This window comes from Diprion similis, chromosome 4, assembly GCF_021155765.1.
Source record: "Diprion similis isolate iyDipSimi1 chromosome 4, iyDipSimi1.1, whole genome shotgun sequence".
NCBI lineage: Eukaryota > Metazoa > Arthropoda > Insecta > Hymenoptera > Diprionidae > Diprion > Diprion similis.
This window is the reverse complement of record NC_060108.1, coordinates 23,523,598-23,544,914: the sequence shown is the minus strand read 5'-3', so window position 1 is coordinate 23,544,914 and position 21,317 is coordinate 23,523,598. Positions and strand designations below refer to the sequence as shown.

General features: G+C 39.3%; 1 protein-coding gene across 5 annotated transcripts in view; it reads right to left on the bottom strand.

Annotated features, from left to right (window-relative positions):
* The window catches only part of LOC124405446 (calcitonin gene-related peptide type 1 receptor-like), a 146,747-nt gene extending 125,874 nt beyond the window's left edge, over nt 1-20,873 (bottom strand). For 4 of the 5 annotated variants that reach the window (XM_046880327.1, XM_046880328.1, XM_046880325.1 and 1 more), the window contains exons 1-3: nt 20,678-20,873; nt 20,361-20,540; nt 9,402-9,459 (exon numbers count right to left, since the gene is read on the bottom strand). Coding sequence is in view for 4 of the 5 variants with exons in the window: in XM_046880328.1 (XP_046736284.1) it covers nt 9,402-9,419 (18 nt within the window). In the remaining variant the exon portion in view is untranslated. Of the gene's footprint in view, nt 1-9,401; nt 9,460-16,990; nt 17,132-20,360; nt 20,541-20,677 lie in introns of all 5 variants that reach the window. The other variant, XM_046880326.1, reaches the window with a different exon arrangement.
* Nucleotides 20,874-21,317: the final 444 nt, after the last annotated feature.

The window sequence follows — 21,317 nt, the reverse complement described above, 5'->3', positions numbered from 1 at the left end:
ACCAACCTTTTGTCGACTTGTTCGTTGTTGAAAGTTCAAACAACCACTCTATACATACACAATGAACTTTCGTACGAGATTTCCGTGTAACTTTTGCCTTCGCTTAGGGTGAACAAACAACCAGATGTTTGGCCGGAAAACCGAAGGGTAAGAAAAGATTTTAACAAATCTGATAAAACCGTCGCCACGCGGTTTCCCAAAGAACTAATTCTCTTTAAAAAAAAAAAAAAAATGACGGCATTTATATTTCATAGCAATACAAATGTGATTTGTAAAACTTTTTCTGTACCTTTTTGCCCCGTTTTTATTATTCGTTGGAAAGTGTAGGAAAATTTCGGAATTTAGATTCTATGTTTCTGGGCCTCCCGATAATCTACATGCTATTTATGAAAAGCAACCTCGCATTCAAATCACTACATCTATGAGCCGCGAGTTGGCGAAGCCAGAAACAAGACATATCGCAGAGGTTTCAACGGCGTGCGTGCCTTCCTCAATTAACGTCCACCAGATAATACTTTAGAGCGATACTAAAAGTACTAAAAGACCCTTTCTTTCCTTCGAGTATTTCACTTTTCGTTCAATGTGGGTCAGAGAATCCGCCTGAAGGAACAGCCTGCGTTTTTCCCTTCACACATACTCTCCGTTCACAATGCCGAAGTTTTTCGTGTACGAATAAGAAAATCACATACTACGATGTTTGAATATTTTTCTATTCTTCTGACTTATGTATAACTCTCATCCGTATTTTCTTTCTTTCTTTTATACGGAATAATAAATTTTCTTGCATCTTTCATCCCGTCTGTGACATTTTTCTTTTCTTTGTCAAATGGTTCAATTTCCGAAGGTTGAAAATTCCGAGCAGTATGAATAAAATAGTAATGATATCAACCGTACGGAATATTGCGATGAAAATTGCTCGCTGCGCGTATAGAAATAACCTTTTGCCGTACTATATACCTATATACACATATATCTCCCGGAACTTGCCGCTTGGATTTTCGGGATATTTTGCATAATACGTCCATTATAAAACTGGGAATGCACTGCTCACTGCCTGCAGATCACAACGAAATTAGTCCACAGGGATTTGAACGTTAATTTCGAAGGTGCGACTTTCACGTTGCTCGTTATTTTACAAACACACAATACGCAGGACATGCCGTGAAAATAATGTGATGAAAATTGTAAAGGCGTAATAAATTTTCGTTTTTCATTCGCAACACTCTGCATTCGTACCTGCAACGCATATATATATTCCCATTATTATACCGGTAGTTCTAAAGAGTTTGTTATTCCTTTCGCGTAGCTTTCCTCCACCATTTATGCATGTTCCTACGTTATAACTAGATGCGTATGCAAACGGCACGTGCTTGCATCTATGCCCAGCGTTATTTCCCCTGTTAGCTTGCTTATTGCTGACTGACTGGCTCCTTCGCTCATTTCCAAGTCCGCCAGACTGTACCTCGCGCATTTTTCATTTAAAAATTTACAACTCAGGGTCACGCTATCTTTCGTTTTGTTTCGTTTTTCCTCTACTGGACTGTGTTCTACACGAAGACACAGAGACACAAGACCTGATGTGAAACGACTCGATGGGTCTTAGTCGACTCTTTGAGTCTTGCAGTTAATTTCTCAGCGAAATAGAAAATTTCATCGCATAGAGACGTTATATGTGTACTTCCCCTGCTGGGGAAAAATTGTTTGAAATTTATTGAGTCTGTGTTTGCATAACGCGTTGCAAAATTCGTGATGAAATTATTAAATTCCGCTGACGGAAAGTTCGATCTGAACAGAGCAAACAATTCTTGTGTACACAAATATACGTATAACGTATATATCAGATATATGTGCGAGTAGGTTGTCCCATAAATTATTAATCTATTCGCTGAGGCTAATCCCACGAGGGAAAGTCGTGTTTATTGAAATTGAAAATTAGTTCCCAACGTGATCCGAAAATACAGCTGAACGTTCAGGTACTGCAGAATTTTTATATACTCTCCCGAATAAAATAAAAGAAAAAAAAATTAAAGTCTTATCCCGAGTTTGGAGCTCACGTGTCTCGACGTCGTGAAACTTACTGTGCATATAACGTATGGCCGGTGATGAAAAGGGTATAAATTTTCCCGTGTAGCAACGTTCGGCATTTTTTAAGGGGCAGCCGTTTTGCCCCTCGTTATACTTTATGAAATGTGCAAAGAAATAAAGAGGGGGTGAAAAAATAAATTATCAAACTGACAAGCTGAGATAATAAATTTAACGACGACACGAACCCTGAGACACAACGTGATACCTTATTTCGCAAACCTGAAATCGTCACGTCCGAATCTGTGCGATAAAAATGCACAGCCTTGCGCTCTGGATGATAAACATAAAAATAAGTGCAACAAAGACGTGGGAAATAGTTGTAATTTATTTATTTATTTATTTAATGAAACCAGCAAAAATTTCCAATACAACGTACTTAAATACAGCTAAGAAATTCTTAGACACCGTTGAATTTCAAATCTTACCATTTTATGTGTAGTTATAAATATAAATATAAAATACAAAATATAAAAAAACATAAAGTAAAAAACCAATTCATGCTACATGTTCCATTTTGCAACATTGTCTGAAAAAAATCTTCATTTTTCGCTAATTCAATGAAATTTAATATCAAGCCATTTATTGTCAACAAATCTGTGTTGAAGTCGAGATGAATTATTAACTGAAAAACCTTATCGAATGCCGACCGCTTTCATTGTTTTCGTTTTTCGCGCAGCTTTAAGCTCTGCATTCTTTACGGCTCGCGGGGCTCTTAAAAATACTCCGGACCCGGAATGGGAACTCAAATACGAAGTGTTCATAACACAAAGGATGAGTCTCCCGAGGGTCTGCAGTAAGTCTCGTCAAACGAGAGATCGATAAGCAGCGTGGTATCATAAGCATAGCAACTGGTTGTTATGGGACGCACGAAGCACTTTAACCCGAGAAACGCGGCTATTCACTTCGAAGACGAGGAGGTCTCTCCACTTGTTCTTGATTTGAAAAACTGTCCAAAGAAAATTCGACCGCATATTTACCATAATAACGTAAAAGGCGCACTTTGCTAATTTCATGAGTTTCCACTTCGCATTTGTCTCCATGAAATTAGAATCTAGTCGGTTTACGGGCACAATTTTTCCACAAGACCGACTCCATTCGCTAAGTGAAATTTTTTAACGCATTATTTGAGTGCTTTTTTCAAGGCTGCAATCGGTCGGAATCGAGAGGAAAATGCTCCACCGATGAATGCTTTGCGTGGTTTCTTGTATCTTCCGCAAGGTGGACCAGAAGAAACGACTCTATCACTCAGCATCGAGGGCTGGATATAAAAACTGGAATGCCCGGGTTATAACAAGGTTTGGTTCGGTGATTCCCGAGAGGCTGGCCACTTTCGTTTAGCCAATCTGGCAGCTCCGTATAGTCTTTGAAATTCCAGCGTACCATGAAACCTTTAGAAATCATTTGGTGAAAAAATCTCTCACTTGACTCACTTTCACATCGGTCTACACCTTCTTCTTATCAATAAAAAAAGTTTCATATTTTGGTGCCCCGTGACGGATTTCCATACGCTAAATGCTTTACATAGATTAACGTTCGATGCATCACGGATGATATAGCGATCATAAATAAATACGCCGCTCGTGTACTTGATCGATTAAATGTATAGATATGACCTATTCGTGAATTTCCTTGAAAGAGTTTTCACTCGTGCTCCGTAAGATGAATGGAAGTCTTTTCCCGAGCGATTTCCTCCTCTCTTTGAGGAACACCATCCAGGGGGTCGTCGTCGCAGCTCACAATCAGGCAGCATGAAAAGGCAATATTCGGCGTAAAAATAGCCCCGGAGTTAGTGTCCATAAATCGGAGTTCGCTGGTATATGGGTTAACCGCCGTGACATAAAATAAACCATTCCATTGCGACCCCGTGAAACCCTTGAGAGGAGGACCCGAGGTGACGGTCAAACGTCTTGAACGGCCAAAGGTCGGCTCAAGTTCCTCCGGTGTTGAGGAGCTTTAACGGAGCTGCACGCCCACGTCAGTCGCAGGGAAGCCACTGAATACTGATTAGAGTTGACGCACGCCAAGGCCTAAAGAACGAAGGCCGAAGTTCAGCTTCGCACCGTTTAGGCCTTCGTCACGCTCCGAGTTGCTCGTTTTTCAAAACTGATCTCAGTTCCAGATAACACCAGAGGACGATTCACCCCCACCCTCGATGCTTCGTGGTTAAAGAGACCTTTGATGTCAAGGCTCTCCGAATGCGACAGAAGTTCACACTTAATTCATGCGGAAACTTTTCGCAGGGTATCGATATTTGATTCGTCTTCCCTCTTTCCATCCACATTTGGCACCGTCACGCTGCGGCAGCTTCTTATTTGACTCTGGAGTTTCCCGATCGTCCCAGATATCCGCGTCTTTGAAATCTTTCTCATCTGATGAATGACGAAAGTTTGCTCGTTAGTGTAATCCGAGTTCAAGAACTTCCGCCAATTCTCCAACAGTTAGCTTCATTTTTAATGTTGAACAAAAACAGTCGGTACAAACCATTTGAAGATGTCGCGTTTAGGCTGCTCAAGAAATTAATAAGCGCCAATTATGCTCCGACGGTATCTGCAGGTTGGTTTTTTTTTTCTTTTCTTGGGTAACAGAGGAACGAATTACTCTTTGGCCGCGTGAATGATGGATGGAAAAAGTTTTGAACGAAGGGATCGCAGAACTTTTCGCCAGTTGGCGAAACGGTCACGAAGTCAAATCGGATTCTGGCAACTTAGAAATGCGGATGAAGCACTCGGATGTTGAGAGTTCGCCGGTAAATTAAGTCGACATTCCAGCTCACTCCTGCGGCTAATATTCATCCTCAGCTGTATCCTCACCTCATAATAACTCCTATATCTAGTCACCGTCCAGTCGTTCATGCGCTACGATCAAACCTGTGAGCTTTCTCAGGCTGTTCAGACCGTCGGACTCAAATTTCAGTAACCGATCCGCGCGTCCAAATAAATCTCCGAGAACTAGACATAGGTATACAAGTATAAAAGTTCCGAATGGCCGAATAACACTCGAATACTTTTATGTCCGCGCTCTCGTTTCCGCGCAGCTCGAAACTCCTCGACTGACGTATCGAGAAACGCCTTGAATGAATGTTCGGCATCCATATTGATCCCTCCGAAATAATTTCGAAATAAAAAATGACCCCGATACATCTCAGACTCGTAAATTTCTTCAAATTAAATAATTTCTGATACTTAACGTGATTGAAACGTGAATTTGAAAATAATAGACGCGTCATCACCATCGTTACGTGTTTTTTTTTTAATTCGCTAACACTTTCACACGACTTTCCCCGCAATTCCATTTACTTACAGCCATGCCAACATGAAAAAGTATAGAAAAGAGGCAGAAGAGAACACGTATGGGTGTGTTATACGTGCTAAGGAAAAGGTGTAATAGGGAATTGATTTTTCCCTCGTGCCTCGGACACCTTTGATATATCAGTGATGATTCCCAGCTTCCATCCCCCTTACAACCATCGCCCACTCTTTGATCCTCGTTGAGACACGATCCTCGAATAATTCATACGACCTCTTGTACACAGCAGAGTCTTCGAGGTTCGATTATCTCTCGTGTTATTCCACTTCTCTTTTCTTCTTCTTCCTTTCCCTTCTTTCTTGCGACCGGTGAATCCCGTATATTTTTTTAGCGCGCTTTGACAAATCCGAGAGACATCCCATACAAGGGTATCATCCCGACCTGACCTAATCTAGAGTGACGCAACCCTCGGATCGTGTATCGAGTATCGAAATTCGGGGCAGCAGGGAGTGCCGATAAAGCTATTATTTATGCTTATCCAAAATCGGCAATTAACACCGATAAAACACCGACTGACGAGATGATTATAATTTATCCTCCGATAGAAAATTATCCCGAAGACAGGCACGCGGTATAAATATGAATTTCCTCTCGGCGGTTAAATTAATGCACCCGGACATGTCCACAAAGTTTGTAATTCTTCTCATAGCCGACCTTCTTGAGGTACACACGGTGAGCATTTCATTATTTTGAACAAGACAAAGTGGCGCCTCTTCTGCATGGAGCCGAAATGTACAGGATAATACATAACTTATCTGCTCAAGCACAATTAAAACGAGAAGTCTCGACCTTCGGTAAAGTTCGTAATATTTTATAGGAGTAACAAAATACGAACGAGCGGATAGCTTAAATGATAATTATGCAACTCCGACTTGAGTCTCGACCCCGAGACGGCTGATGAATATTCCGCGTCCAACTGAATGTGCGCAGAGGTCGTTGCAACGCGACGGGTAAATGCTGGAGGGTGAATTTCCCCGGAGTGGCGTGTATAATCCGCGGATCCAGGATCCAGGATCCAGGATCCAGTCGCGACGCGAATGGGGATGATTAATTCACTCTGGATCCGAAAGCGTATCCGAGCAATTAAATCTTCATGGCTGAGCCTCAACCTTCGGTAATACGTTGCAGCTGGGAGACCAAGACATTGAAATTAAGGCAGCGGCCAGACTCTCGGCATTCCGCGGGCTTCCATATCCGATATTCCAATATTCCTGGGAGCATGGAGCATCGCGTTGTCCTCTTAAGGCACCGATGTGTTCCTTTTTCCACGGCTTGCCTCGGGAGAAGCTTCTAATTTAACGGTTGAGCTTCTTTAAAGGATATAAGAACTGCCCGAGGCGTCGTCTGAATTTGAATATCAGATACAGCAACTTGAGGGGGCTAAAAAACGTCACAAACATCTAACCCACCGTAATTCGTTACGTGCTCTTGAGCTCGTGAGGGTTCATAGAGACTTTGGTACTCATTCAAAGCAAGGAGGAAAACGGAGGCGAAAAAGGAGCTAAAAAGGTTATATTTTTCAAAGATTCTGATTTCAAAGGGCTCATCCTGACGAACGATAGCCCCTGTAATTCTTGGCAAACGGTTTTTCATGTTCATCTCTCTCTCTCTCTTTGGCGAGCATAATAAATTAGGCATTACTCGGCAAATTGGAATTAACGGAAACAAAGTTATCATATCGGTTCGATATGGGCGAGATTATAGAGTTTGAAAAATACATAACGACAACAATATGTGGCACTGAAAACTTGCAACGAGGCGTAAAGTCCTGCAAAAACTCGTTCGAGGAGGTTGAATATTATAATTATATTCCGTGGTTAAAGGGTTAAAGGGAAAAGTGGATGTTAGCTCAGGTTGCCGGTTGGTTTGGGTTAAGGTCGCAAGTGTCACGTCAATGAACAAGCAAACCCTGACTGATGTAAGCTGCGGAGCAGGAAAACCCTAAAACTTCCCAAAATTGGGTCTCGCCGAAATTAGATGCATCAGTAGAGACCGCGTCCACAATGAAAGAGGGGTTTTCATGAAAGAAAAATAATTAAAAAACGCTATTTCTCGTGAAGCATTTACGGATAATCTTGAAGAACGTTAAAATTTCGCCAAAAAGTAAGGATTTCTAATAACGAAAAATTCGCTACGGAATTTTCGTCTAGAAAAATGGCAGCTGTTGTAATATCTGGATGAGTAGCGATTCAACGAAGTTGAAACGGAATTGATACTCGAGGGAAAAGGGCGACGCCACGCCTTGGCAAAGGTAAAGCGCGTACTAAAAACGGCAGAACCTAGGATGAGATACCTTTTAAACGACGTTACCACGGCTCAGGATTAGGAGGAGAGACTATAACATACCGCACACGTTAGGGATGTGCGCACAGGGTGAAAAGCGTAATACAGCTGGCTGGCTGGCTGGCTGGCTGGCTGGCTTTTTGTCGGCTTGTAATTTTGGTCGCGAGTTATTGTTATTGGACGAGGTCGCTTTTAAACGAGAGACGAAAGTGTATGTCTCATGCTTTCTGCCGCCGGGTTTCAGGGGCATGAGAACAATGTCGACGTCCATTCCTTCCCCGTATTATATGAACCCTTACGATCTTTACGAGCTCTACGATATGCGCGTGTTTCTAGCAGGCGTAGCGCGTGTGCAGGTACAATATACAGTGGTATATATACATATATAGATAGATATGTGTATGTATACGTGTGAAATATAGGTATACTGGTGGGGGAAAACGATTCCAAGTCTGTTCCAACAGCGTGATACATGTCGCGAAAAGCTGGAACACGCACACAGCTAGAGTGACGCGACGTAAATTTCCAACGAGCAAAAAATACTTTTCCTGCATAGTCGATTCTCGCAAAGCGTCACGCAACTTATTCGGATCGCCGCGTTTCTCATCCGGGTTACCGCGCCGAGTTGGTCGAGTGTCCGGAATGCGTGATAAAAAAGTTTCAGCTGTTTCGGCGGAATATATATATATATATATATAAAACACGCATTAATTATACTTGAAGATTAATCGACGCGGTAACCGGAAGTACAAGAAAGTAGATAAAAAAAGAAAAACAAACAAACAATTGCAACGACCAGGAATTATACACAGTTTGAATTATTGTGAATTACCAAACTTACTACCCTTTGTACAATCTTTGTTAGACTTTTTTCTCAACCACGTGTTCATTTTCTTTCTCAAAAGCAATTAATATTTACGAATAATAGTATTAATAAAATAGTGATAGATCTTGCAGTATCTAGCATTACACAAAAATCACAGGTAAACTCTTCATTGGCAACGTCATGATATTCAGAGCCATCTTTTTGCCTTCTAAACATGCTGCTTTTTTCTTTATTTTAAACTAAAGTCGTAAGTGGTCGAGTATTGGAGGTGGATGGCATACTGGCGTCATCTACCCCGTTATTGTTACGTAATTAATAAAACTTCTGTGCACATACGTGGGAAAATAAGAAAATTCATATTGCACATGTGATTTTTCAACGACTCTTTTCATCGATGGTGTATTTGTATTCAGATCCTAGTGCACTTTATACATATATTTGGATCGCGTTGCAAAAAGTTTTTAGTATAAATTTGGATCTGGAACGAGGAGACGAAAAGAAGAAAAAAAAATAACATAACTTGTAGGAACATATCCATATTTATAAACGTTATAAAGCATTTTGTATTCCAAAACCACCCTTACGTATTACGTATGCAGCAGACTCGCAATCTGCAGATTTCCTTTCAAACTTGACTATGCAAAAACTTATTTCGCGCACAATGCAACAGATTGAGAACACTTCTTTTTTCATTTACAATTTGAGGGAAAACCTTTTCAATCCGAACAATAGTTGGGAGAGAAATTGGCATAAAATGAGTGAAAATTTCAATTCCGTGAATTCGTGACAATTTTCTGCTGCAAAAATCGGAAACAAGTATATCTATCCTCGTCTTTCCAATCGGAACGCCCCAAATCCACCTACATAACATCTATTTATAAAAATAGGTGTCTCCACTCACCTCGGTTTGAGCCTCCATTCCTGACGCCAGAGTTTCGGCAAAAGCAGAGTAATTAGATCTGTAATAAAAAAGAAACTACACTGCATCTTTACGTTATAGAAAATATCAACGTTCAGTATTACAGCAACGCTGTGTAAACGGTATGTATTATAATGGATTGAAATGCGGTCAGGGATTTGGTTGAGAAAACTTATTCAAATTTCGTTGCATAATTCTAAGTCATGAAGACACATTACACATGTGCAATACAATATCGGGATAAAATGTACGTCGCTGAATGATATACTTGGTCGATATTCAACAGAGAGTTGCTAAAGCTGATAATCTGGCAAATATTTTTTTTGCACTCGCAATATTATCTTCATATACGAATCCGCACAGTGTAAAATCCCAGATTTTAAGCTATAGGAATCGTTCAGAAACTCTACACGCTGTAGATCTATCCACACGAAAATTGAGTAGCAACCACAGTAACGAGGCGAGTAAATATTACGCTCTGACTTCAAACCGCGACATTTCTCTGAGCGTTAATAATTATCGTCATCGTCATCGTCCAGATCCGTCAGGCGTGATTTAGCAGATACACTCGTATTTCATGTACATGTAATGGTTCAAATTAGTCGTACAAATATTCATATTGTATATACCTAAGACGACAGAATTTTAGATAACTTTTTTCCAGCTGTTTCTTGTTTCGCTTCTTTCTTTTTCTTTTTTCTTTTCTTTTTCTTCCTAACTTCGTTCGAGATATTTCCAGTTTTCTTCTTTCGCAAGTTCTAAGCGACGCAAACCTAATCTTATTTTATACATGTTGTGACTGTTGAACGTCTGTCATGGTTTCACACGCGTCTGTAGACGTTTTTAGTCGGGCGATCATCACCGCGATTGAACTGTTTAAATTATTACAGACTTGTTATCTCCAACGAATATGCATATTATAATTATCATATGTATATGTTATACACAGTTTTTACATGATTTTACGTTAATGATTATTTACATTAATTTGTATGGATAAAAACATGCACGTACGTTGTTATCTCGCGATTGTGATTACACGAATGTATGGCTTAAGTATAATATTTCTATACGTACATGTCTTATGTGTGCATTCACGTACTTATTGCTGGAAAATGATGATTACAATATAGGGTTATATAATTTCTTAGTACCGAGACGTTTGTTCATAACAGTTTGAAGATTGATCGATTTTTTTTTATCCCAGCAGCAATCAGAGGGAATGAGCGAGTGGCTTATTCCTTCCGTTTTAGCGAGCAAGTTGTTTTTATCGGTATCCCAATTTCGTACAACTTTCCTAAAGTATTCTCAAACGTGTAGCAAACCAAGATTGGAAAAAAAGCACTGAATATTCTGAAGATTTGAAGTAAAGTAAAAACTGAGCAAATTTTGTCAAAATTCAGTTGAACTTGTGGAATAAAAATTCCATACCTGGCCTCGTAAAACAAAATTCGGATTTCGTTCAGTTTTGGGTTTTTATGATATTTTCTAGAACATCACGTGATCGAACGAAGGAGATAAAAAAAAATTAATAAAATGAAAGCGCAAAAGTCGCGCAACGAGGGAAAAATTAGAGAGAGAGAAACAGCGAGAAAAAAAGTTGACAAAACATATTTTGACTCGTGATATGTACGAGGATCATTTCTTTAATGGATAATCATTTATCGTCTCTTTTACGAGTATGTCCAAGTTTTACAATTTACTCGATACAGATATATTGCTATTTTACACACGCGGCGTTGCCCCAATTGATTCAGTATATTTTTCATCACCATGAACTGAAAGGCCTTCGATTTTTCACACCCAATGACATTGACAATAAAAATTTCAACAATGTCGTTAAATATTTACCGAATTTCGGCCACAAGTAATTATCCTTTTCTGTGCACTTTCATTCATTCATTCATTTATTTCCAGTTTAAAATTTACAAGTATAAATACAGTGAATACCAAAAAAGGTAAATGTTGTTACCTGTTTGTTGGACTGAACAATAAACCAAAAAATGTATAAGTTAAAACTATAATAATTAAAATATAAAAATAAAGTAGTTTTGAACTAGTGTAACATCCATTAATGCCACTACAATAAATTTATAAATTAACAAAAATATATGAAATTCAGTTCACGATATTTAATTTGTCATTTAGCTATAGGATTATAATTATTTATTATGTATTCAACAATATCCATCTGTTTAATTCAATTTCAACATGGGTTTGTTTACCTAATAACCATTTTAAGATCATTATTAATAATAGAACTATTCTTACTACTCACAGTCTTAAATCTTTTTGGAATTTGAACGCTCTTATTCTTGGTAATACTGTATGTTATATATACCGTGTATGTTACACTGGGAGAAAACTTGTGAAAAACGATAAAATCGTAAAATAGTGCTGATCAAATAATTTATAAAAGTTAATTTTTAACAGAAAATTGATAAAATCCCAGCTGAAAGTGACTTTAAAAATTAATATCATCGGGCTTTCTAGCTATCTATCTATAACCTGACATCACTGCCGGACGACACATAATGTACTGCATATATATAGTATAATAACAGTTAAAGAAATTAGCTTCAATTTATACACCGACCAAAGCTGACACAAATAAAATGCTACAGCTTGGATTAGTGTGTGAGCTACTTCTCCGTTCTTACGCCTAATACTGCAAGTCAAACAACGACCATGACTCGCTTTCTTACCGCTTGAAAGTAAAAAAGAGGAACTTAAGGTAAAATCGAGAGATATTTACAGAGGAATTGCTCATTCACACGTCACTCGTATGTCTGCCAGAATAATTCTGCACCAAGTATAATAATCCGCACAAGCAACGCTTTCTCCCTTTACAATTGTTTAGAAAATTTCTCAATCATATATTTGTATTTTATTCAAATTCCGTTCAATATCTTGCGGTCAAATTTCACCACCACGCAGTGGTCAGTGCCACGCGACACGTTGATAAACCGGGAAATCAATAAAGTCCGAACAGAAGTTCAGAGGCGGATCAGAATTTTCGGCTAAATATGGGAAAAAACGAGAAATATTCCCCCTGCGTGACGTTTCGAAATATATCGCGTAAAAATGACCGCGTGAAAATCGAGCCCGAAATCGATGAAAAATGTTCATTATCAGAATTTTTCCGGTTGTTTTAATACTAATTACTGTTTTTCACCCTTCGGATTGAAAAATATCAAAGGGTTAGTAAAACGGGGAAAATTCACGGATGTTTTTCCTTCTCCCTTTCGAAGCTCGTTTTTCTCGCACACGTGATTACACGAGTACCATCCATTAGGTTTTTTGTTCCATCACACCATTTTCTTTCTCGCGCACGCTCCGAATCCTAATATTTTGACAGGGCGGCTGTTGAAGGGAATCGGACGATTTTCCATCCCGCGGTGGCACGAGGCCAAAGCTTTAATATGTCTCTGCATCGGCGGCATTCGACCATTCACTAACAACCCACCAAAAACCACGACACGAGCAGCCGTTGCATATTTCCGAACGAATCCTAGTCGGCATCGTCTTGGCTTTTGGCCAGGGGCCCGAAAACGGTGCTCCGAAGTGTGGAAAAATTGAAGAAAAAATACGGAAATTTAACACGGACACAACTTCATCATCAATCAACTGAAACCACGATTGGCACCATCTCATTTCGGTTTAACCGTGGTTGAAAGTGGCTAACCAAAGTACATCTGCATCAAAGTTTGCCGGTTTTTAAATGTAGATAAACGTTGTCTGGGTCTGTGGAGAAAAAAAATACTCTCAAAGTTAAATTCATTGTCAAATATAGAGATCGAGTGACTCTTGAAATGCTTTTTGAATACACCAATCACAAGAACTTTAGAGACTAATCAACAGTCACTTACAATTTAACACTCATCACCGAAGTTTAATACTGCTGTCAATGTCTTTGTAATGCCAGTACGAGTCTTTATGCTCATTCATCGAATGCACGCGTCGAATTTTGATGCGGGAGATAAACGAGCGATTTCAAACTCCGAAATATTAGCCTACAGGAGACGACGGATCGCGCGGAGAAAACTAACGACGACTTGTCATGGTAATTTCCTCGATTGTGGAACTTTATTCAAAATGGCGATACGAATAGGAATGCGAATTTCGGCCGCAACCATCGCGGATTGCAGATGCTCTGATAAATTGTTTAATTCGTCCGGAGCTGCCCGATTCGAGTGAGTTGAAAAAAATCAGGGGAGATCGAAAAAACTTCCATGGGGCCGTTGATATGTGTACAGGAATATTTAAACGCCGAGGTGTATTTTTTTCTCTCGTTCCCCTACGCAATGCAGCGAAACTCTCAATTCTGCAAGTGAATAAAATTAATGGGATCGTAAATAACAGCAGAGGGGTTGAAAATTCAGTGTCAATTTTACTGCCAGTGAATTAAATTTATTCTCCTAGGGAATAAACTATTTCTTTATAATAATTGTTGTGCAGAATATATTTTTTATCCCAACTGAGAATTTCTGTAACTTGAAATCCTAAGAGTGTTTGGCGTTTGCAAGGCGATTGAAATTTAATTAAACTCGGTTCAAGTAAGCCTTGAACTTCAACAAGGTCCGAAAGTAGAAATTCTATTCATACCGGATGTACCGACGTGAATATAACTGCATCACGAACGGTTTCTGCTTGGCGTTGGTTTTGATTTTCGTTCAAATTACATAACTCAACGTCTCTCGGCTGGCACCTTGAACCTAACCAAGCTGTGGAAATAGAGAAGAAAATTTACAGCTTAGTCAAGCCTGAAAACTTGCCTGATAGACAAGCTTCGGCTCCGGCTGTTTTGGCCGTTTGCCATGAGGAAATTACTTTTCCAGCGCTTCGCACGCACATATTCTGATCATCGTTGATGAATTTAAGATCACATCTGTTATGTTCACGTTACGTTATGGACTCGTATATTCTTGAGTCGTTGATTATGCGTGCGGAAGTTAGTCCCAAATAAAATTTGAAAATAAGCGAAAAATAGTCCCAAGATATGCAGGTATGATATAAAATTAATACAATCAGGTATCTCTGGGTAGAGAAACATCCAAATTGTGAGAAAAAATTAACCAGACAATATCCAATTTTCGAAATAGCACAAGAATTTTGAAGGATGAAATGCACTTCCGGCGATTCATTAATCTCCGAATCCCATTCCCTTGCAGCCCCATGACCACGGTCTTATAACGAGAGTCGATCTTGTTCGTCGAGATGAAGGTATTAGCTGAGAAAATTCGCTGCTTAGGACGTCGTAAGAAACTTTTTGTCACGAGACGAGAAAATTATCGTGAGAAAAAAGTTTGTCCCGTGACGGAAATGTATGTGGTAGATGACACGTGGTACCTGTCCGAAGGCTGACATGTCGTGTCCTTAATCACGCAAACGAGTTCAGTGTCGTTTATAGTAGATTGTGTGTCCAGATAGGTTGGGGCCAAGAGGAAAGACGATAGCGGGTCTTCATTGGAATGGCCTTGCACATTGTTATCCGGGCGCTTTACGATCAACGTTACGTTTCTGCACCGATCGAATCCGCGTTTATTGCCCACCTCGACGCGTATATGCACATAATCTGACATACCCAAGGCACGTACATAACGAAGCGGGACGTCGCCAAACAACGTGAAGCAATTACGAATTTCGTACACAAGCTCGCAGTATTTTATGGAAATACCCTTACAACACACATTAAGCGGATCGACACTCTGCGCAAATTATAATTCATTGACGACCCTCTTCCTTTTGTTTCATCTTAGATTAAGGATCAGGTCTAACAAGATAGGGGCGCTTGACAGGAAGGAAAAAGGGTGAGCACAAATTAGCCTGAAGATAAGATAGGAAGCGACGGATTCTCCTAGATACCCTCCGGGAACTGATCGGAAAGCTCTGCAGAATGGGAAATGAAATCATGTGGATGAAAGAGGGGAAAGTGGAATGAGAAAAGCTCGAGTTTTTCACGAAATTCGCACTTTTTCATTACGACTTCTGAATTTTGCAATTCAAACAAATCCTTAGAGAAGTAAGTTGAAAAAAAAAAAAAAAAAAAATCGAAATAGGAAAAATTCCAATATATATACTTTTTTTTTCAAGTTCCCTTGGTTTTAATCTTACACATCAATTTAGTGCCCGTAATAAGAGAACGTGGTTTTTTTTTGCGTGATTGACTTATTGTGCTAAATCGACGTTTTGCCATAGATCATATCGCCATTCGAGACGGTGTAGACGATATAGGTGTATTATGTCTACATATACCTATACCTAAACGTGAAAGCTCGACTAGAATCTAAATATAGAATTAACGAAGACGTATCGGCGTGCAGTAGCTATTGGACGGGTAAAAGCACACGAAGGTGTCGACTGAGGAGAGATTGCCGAGTAAATTTTGGTCACACCTATGCTACACGTGTGTATATTACATACACATATATTGCTTTTGCACTATACCCGTGTACATGTGTGATATGTGACGGGAGTGTCTTAGATCCTGCAACATCGTTGCACGTATCGTTTGAAATTCGGTAAATTTTCATTGACTGAATTATCGCCTTAAGTTAAACAAAGTTAATCAGACTTTGCAAGATTATTAAGGAAAGCTCAACTTAATTAGCCAAGCTGCAATCAAAGCATGTGCAATTTACAAACTAATACATATATTTATTGTACTGTGGATGGATAGAATAAATTAGTTATATTATCAATCAAATAATCGATTTTACATAAATCAGTCTGTTTTCAGATACAGACTAGAATTTGTGTTAAGTTTTTTTTTTTTTTTTTTTTTTTTTTGCCTTCCGACAAATTCCCAAGCAGTCGATATTCTAATTTCGAAAAAAAACATAGCATTACGATGGTGAAAGAAATAATGTGTGGGTAAAAATCGAGCGATAGGAGAAAGCGTGGGTGGAGACTGAAGCGGAGAAACCTGCAGGGTATATGGGAATCTAAAAATTCGTACACTGTAACGCGAATTGCGAAAACAGAATAATATACAAAGTGCACAAATGTTTGACTCCATGCTGTTAGAGAAATCGTTAATGTATTGCATTCGTAAAATAAACCCAAGCCGGAAGGATGAACAGCTCCGAGGGGTCATTCATAAATTAGACGCAAGCGTTATTTTTCCCGACCGCCTTTCGAACTACATATGTAAATAATTTAAAAAGGAAATCTTACATCCGACTGTAATGATTTTCACGCATAAAGTTTAAGTTGGTAAAAGAGAAAAATTTCTAGTTCTGTCTACTAAACGAACATTTCTCAACTATTTTCATTCTTCACCATGACGGAAAAATATAATTCTGGATACGTAATGAAAATCAGTTTATTTTAACTGCAACTTCAATTGTAGCAATAATGAGGTTTTGGTGCAACAATAGACTGTTGTTGAGGCTTGTTATTCAACTGAAAATCTGTAATAGAAAAAAAAATAACTAATAAAAATCTACGATTAACAACTACAATCATACAAAATGGTTACTTGTATCATATTTAACTCGTTATTGCAACGATACCCGGTATTACTTAAAAAAAATTTCTAGCAACCATTTGACAAATAACATTTTTCTCAGTGTAGTCTAATTTTTTATTCGCCAAGTCAGTTGACAGACTGCAGTCGCGTCATTACGACTTGTAATACGTTGGTTCCTTATCATTCGAGACGGCGCATCCCTTACTAAGGAGTCCTAAATAATCGAGCGATCGGCAACGCTCTGGAAAAAAATGAAAATTTTGTATTAATAATTCACTACCAGCTGCGAGTAGAATCGAAAAGAAACTCATAGTATGATATATGCATATATATTATGCACGATATACGAACACTAAAATAGAACAAAACAGAACAAAAAAAAAACGTTTATTCAATTACAAAAAACGCAGCGTTTCGCTCGAGGCGTTTAAACAACCGACCTTTACGATATAGACAAAATTCGATGAATCCGCGCGTGTGTAAAGCACCATGCCTGAGTTGCACTATTTTAAGCGTTTAAAACGATTTTCCCAGAGCTGAGGAATTAGGTAGGTGCGTGGATTTTAGAGGAAAAGGAGGGGGGATCGCCGTTCGAATCGGCCTTCCCGCCACCGAATAGTCAGTGTCGCAGTTTCATTATTTTCAATTTAGCATGGAGAATAAAAAGAGCACAAAATTGGAAGATCATCAAACAGTGCGGCGCTGAACAGTCTGGGTGAAAACGCAGATGATTGAACATCGCGACGACATTAACGACGTCTATTACACGTATACGCAAGGTGGAATTACAACAGGTCTCATGATCAAACAGTAGGTGGCAGTCGGGTGGACAGGGTGTCTGCCTTACAATTAGTGTATATTCATACCTGTCAGCTGTTATACTCTACCGTTTACATGTATACACATGTATTATACACATATAAGCGAGTAAGTAAGACTTTTGCATAAATAAGAAGTAATTAATATTAATTAATTCAAGTGTGCAGCTTTGTCCCTTTTTTATTGCTTTATAATTGATAAGTATAGATAATGCTGCAGGTGAATCGTAATACCGTAATACCAAGGTAAGGTCGTTACCCGTCATAATTGTTGTCACATTGCATAACGCATGAAAATTTTTTCTAATTTATCCAACAGCTAAAGCTATTTAATACACATTCAATTGAGACTCGACGCAATCATTCAGTTTCAAATTGAATTAAAACCAATTTATACACACGGCAGTTTCAATATTTTTCTGCGGATTAAAACCCATCCGAATTCAATATTATCTGATTCGTTTCAAATGATGATTGATGCGAGAGTTTGACGCTGGCTTATTCGATTGGATTTTTTTGGTTTCTGTTTTTCCCTCTATTTCGATAGAGCTTGAAAATTATGATTGATTCATCGGCGTCTGTCGACATCGCATCTCATGAATTTAGGATCTTTTAAATTTCTGCGACAGAAACATGCGGCTCAGCTTTCCACTCAATACATCTGTATCAGGATTCAGGATCGTTTCCACACGAATGGATAAGCAATTGTGTGTGAGGCTGCGTACGCAAGCTAAACCCTACATTGTCTGATTGTGAGTCAAACCACCGGCCGTTCAATTGGCGAAAGTATTGTTTTATGTTCTCGAGCCCAATAAATTTTTCCCGCAGAAACCGCCTTCGCAAATTTATTCGAGCGAAAAATCACGGTAAACACTCATATGTAAATTAAAAAGTATCCACAACGGTAGCTAAGATTCTTTTTCACGTTGCGAAATAATCGTGAAATCAAAATATAAATAAATTAGACCTCAATCACATTGACCATATTATAATGAGGCATTCCACGCCAATTTGACTTAAAACTGACCCTCGACCTGTCCGATTCGGTCCATGATTGTCTATCTTGTTGTTTCAACTGTGAAAGGCAGTCGAATTTTTTTAGATTATTTAAATGTAATTTAATTTATTTACCATTTATCGATACGAAAACATCGTTAGCCGGAATCCTCAAGTTTAAAGAAAATCTGAGTGCCTTTCAGAGATGATACAACAAGATAAAAAATCGTGGACCGAATCGGAGAGATCAAGGGTCAAATCCAGATCAAAGTGGGATAGAATGTCTCAATACTTTGTTCTTTCCTTTGAGTGGTATTTTTGCAAACGCGAGCTGTACGCAGCGTGAATAAATATTTCGCAAACGGTCTGCACTGATGAGAACTGAAAAAAAAAGAAACGTTTCATTTCATTTATATGAAATCTAAACTCTCAGATTTTACAGAGACTTGTAATCAAGTGGTAAAAGTAAAAATTATCCGAGTCGAAATTACACTGTCAACCCGGATTTCCACGTTCGTTATACCGAATTGGAACGTCGAAAGCTTTTACATTAATTTGACGAAGTGCCTTGATGAATTAGGAAATATATATGATCTATTGGCGCGCCAGCTATAAAATGTATCTATTTCGAGGGTGCAGACAAATTATTTCCAAAAGCCACATGATCGGTTTCAGCTGAAGATAATAAAAATAATGGGAACCGCGAGTCGATCGCTCATCATCACGAGTGCACAAATTACAAATGTATGAGCAATATTTATGCAGGTGTTTATTTTCTAATCTTTCGTCCGAAGGTTACCCGAACAGTTGGTAATTTTTTCAGCTAATGGCCAAAGGCCTTGAAGACTGATTTCCGGTTGGGTTTTTTGGATGTATGAAAAAAACGGTAAAAATAAACGAGCAAAGAGAAGAGAAGAGACGAGAGGGGGGTGAGGGGGCACCACGGAGAAGCTGCCCAATGTAAACGATATACGACTTCTATTTAGAAGCCAAACGAGCAAACTCGGTAATAAACGAAATATGCTGATAGAGAGAAAGAGAGACGAGAGTAAAATGGAACGAGAGAGGAAGAAGAATAGAAAGTAAAATCCCGAGTGAGAAATACGTATAGAGGAATGGAATAGAGGACCGAAATTTCATTTATCATTTCATACGTCAAACGTAAAAAACATTAATAACCATCTTTCAAATATGTGCCAACACTTATTTTATAATTTTGCGTTCCACACCATCGATTTTTACATCCGTCCAGCCATGAAAAATTCGCTATTATTTATCATGCGGTTGAATGCGTATTACACATATAATATTCGACACACCGTAATTTAATGGAGGGTAAGCGGTTGGAATTTTCCTCCCTTGATTTTAAGCTGCTTATTTCCATGGTGAATTTCAACCCCCCGCCCAAAAGATCGATGAATCATCGTCGGCGCAAACTGAACCTGTGAGGGAGTGAACGGTGTCGACGACACTTGTTGCGGCCGAAAAGTTTCAGGGGATTATATGTACAGAGGCGACTGATAAGGGTCGGGAGACACGCGAAGGGTGAATGGTGTAATTTGAATGGGAATATAAAGAGAGGAATCTCCAGTCGAAGCGCTAGATGCACAACGACATTGTTTAATCCGGAGGTGGAAGCGAATTACTCGAACTTACCAGCGTCAATGGGCGCGCCAATTCACCAGGTCCAGCTTTACTCTGACTGTGTGTAAATTGCAACAGCAATATATCCGGCTGCACACACGAGACGAACTAAACGAGTTAATGCATCCAATCCGCACTCGATGTAGACCGACCAATTTTTATCCCCAAATCTCACACCTCGATTTTCAACCACTGCAAAAAAGTCGGCATAAAAGCTTTCGCACTTGACACAATAATCAACACAATATTGTAAAATTGTGCGGCATAAAAGTTCAACAGATACCCGAACGCCAGTATCGAAGACAAGGATCAACCCTAATCGCACTAACTTTTATGTCCGATTGTGAGTCCTGAAAATTTCTACACCCTTTGTATAATCGGAGCATTATTCCCGAAGCTAGGCGAGCTTTCGGACGCTGCAGGTCGCTGTCATGCCGCGTGGATTTGTCGACACTGTTGACAGTCTTCGGGGGGATGGTTTTTGAAAGAGTAATTGAAAAAACCACACCTTCAAGTAACGCCTCCCAAAAAGTCCTTCTTTTCGTCTCTCTACGTATTTGGCTATATCGGTTTATTTGACTGGACCTTACTCCGTGTCATTCTCAATCTCTATTTTTTCTCCTTCTCTCTCTCTCTCTCTCTCTCTCTCTCTCTCCCTCCCTCTTCTAAGCTTTTGAACGCGCGCGATCAGACCGCGCGAAGACTACTGAGCGAAATATAAGCGTGCCACGAGCCACGAGCCTGTCGAGGAGGTTCAGCCGGCGACCTACGGCGCAAGTCCGACCTAAGGTTGCGAAAATTGCTTTTCCTCATTGTAATGCGTTCAAAATTCGTCAAGATGACCGCTGTGAATTAGTGCACTAGGTCACGTCGACCTTCAGGGACACCGGAATGAGTCGACGCTAATTCTTTTTTCATGTTCGCAAAAAAATCTGCGCATTCGGCACATCTGGCAAAATATCTTTTGAA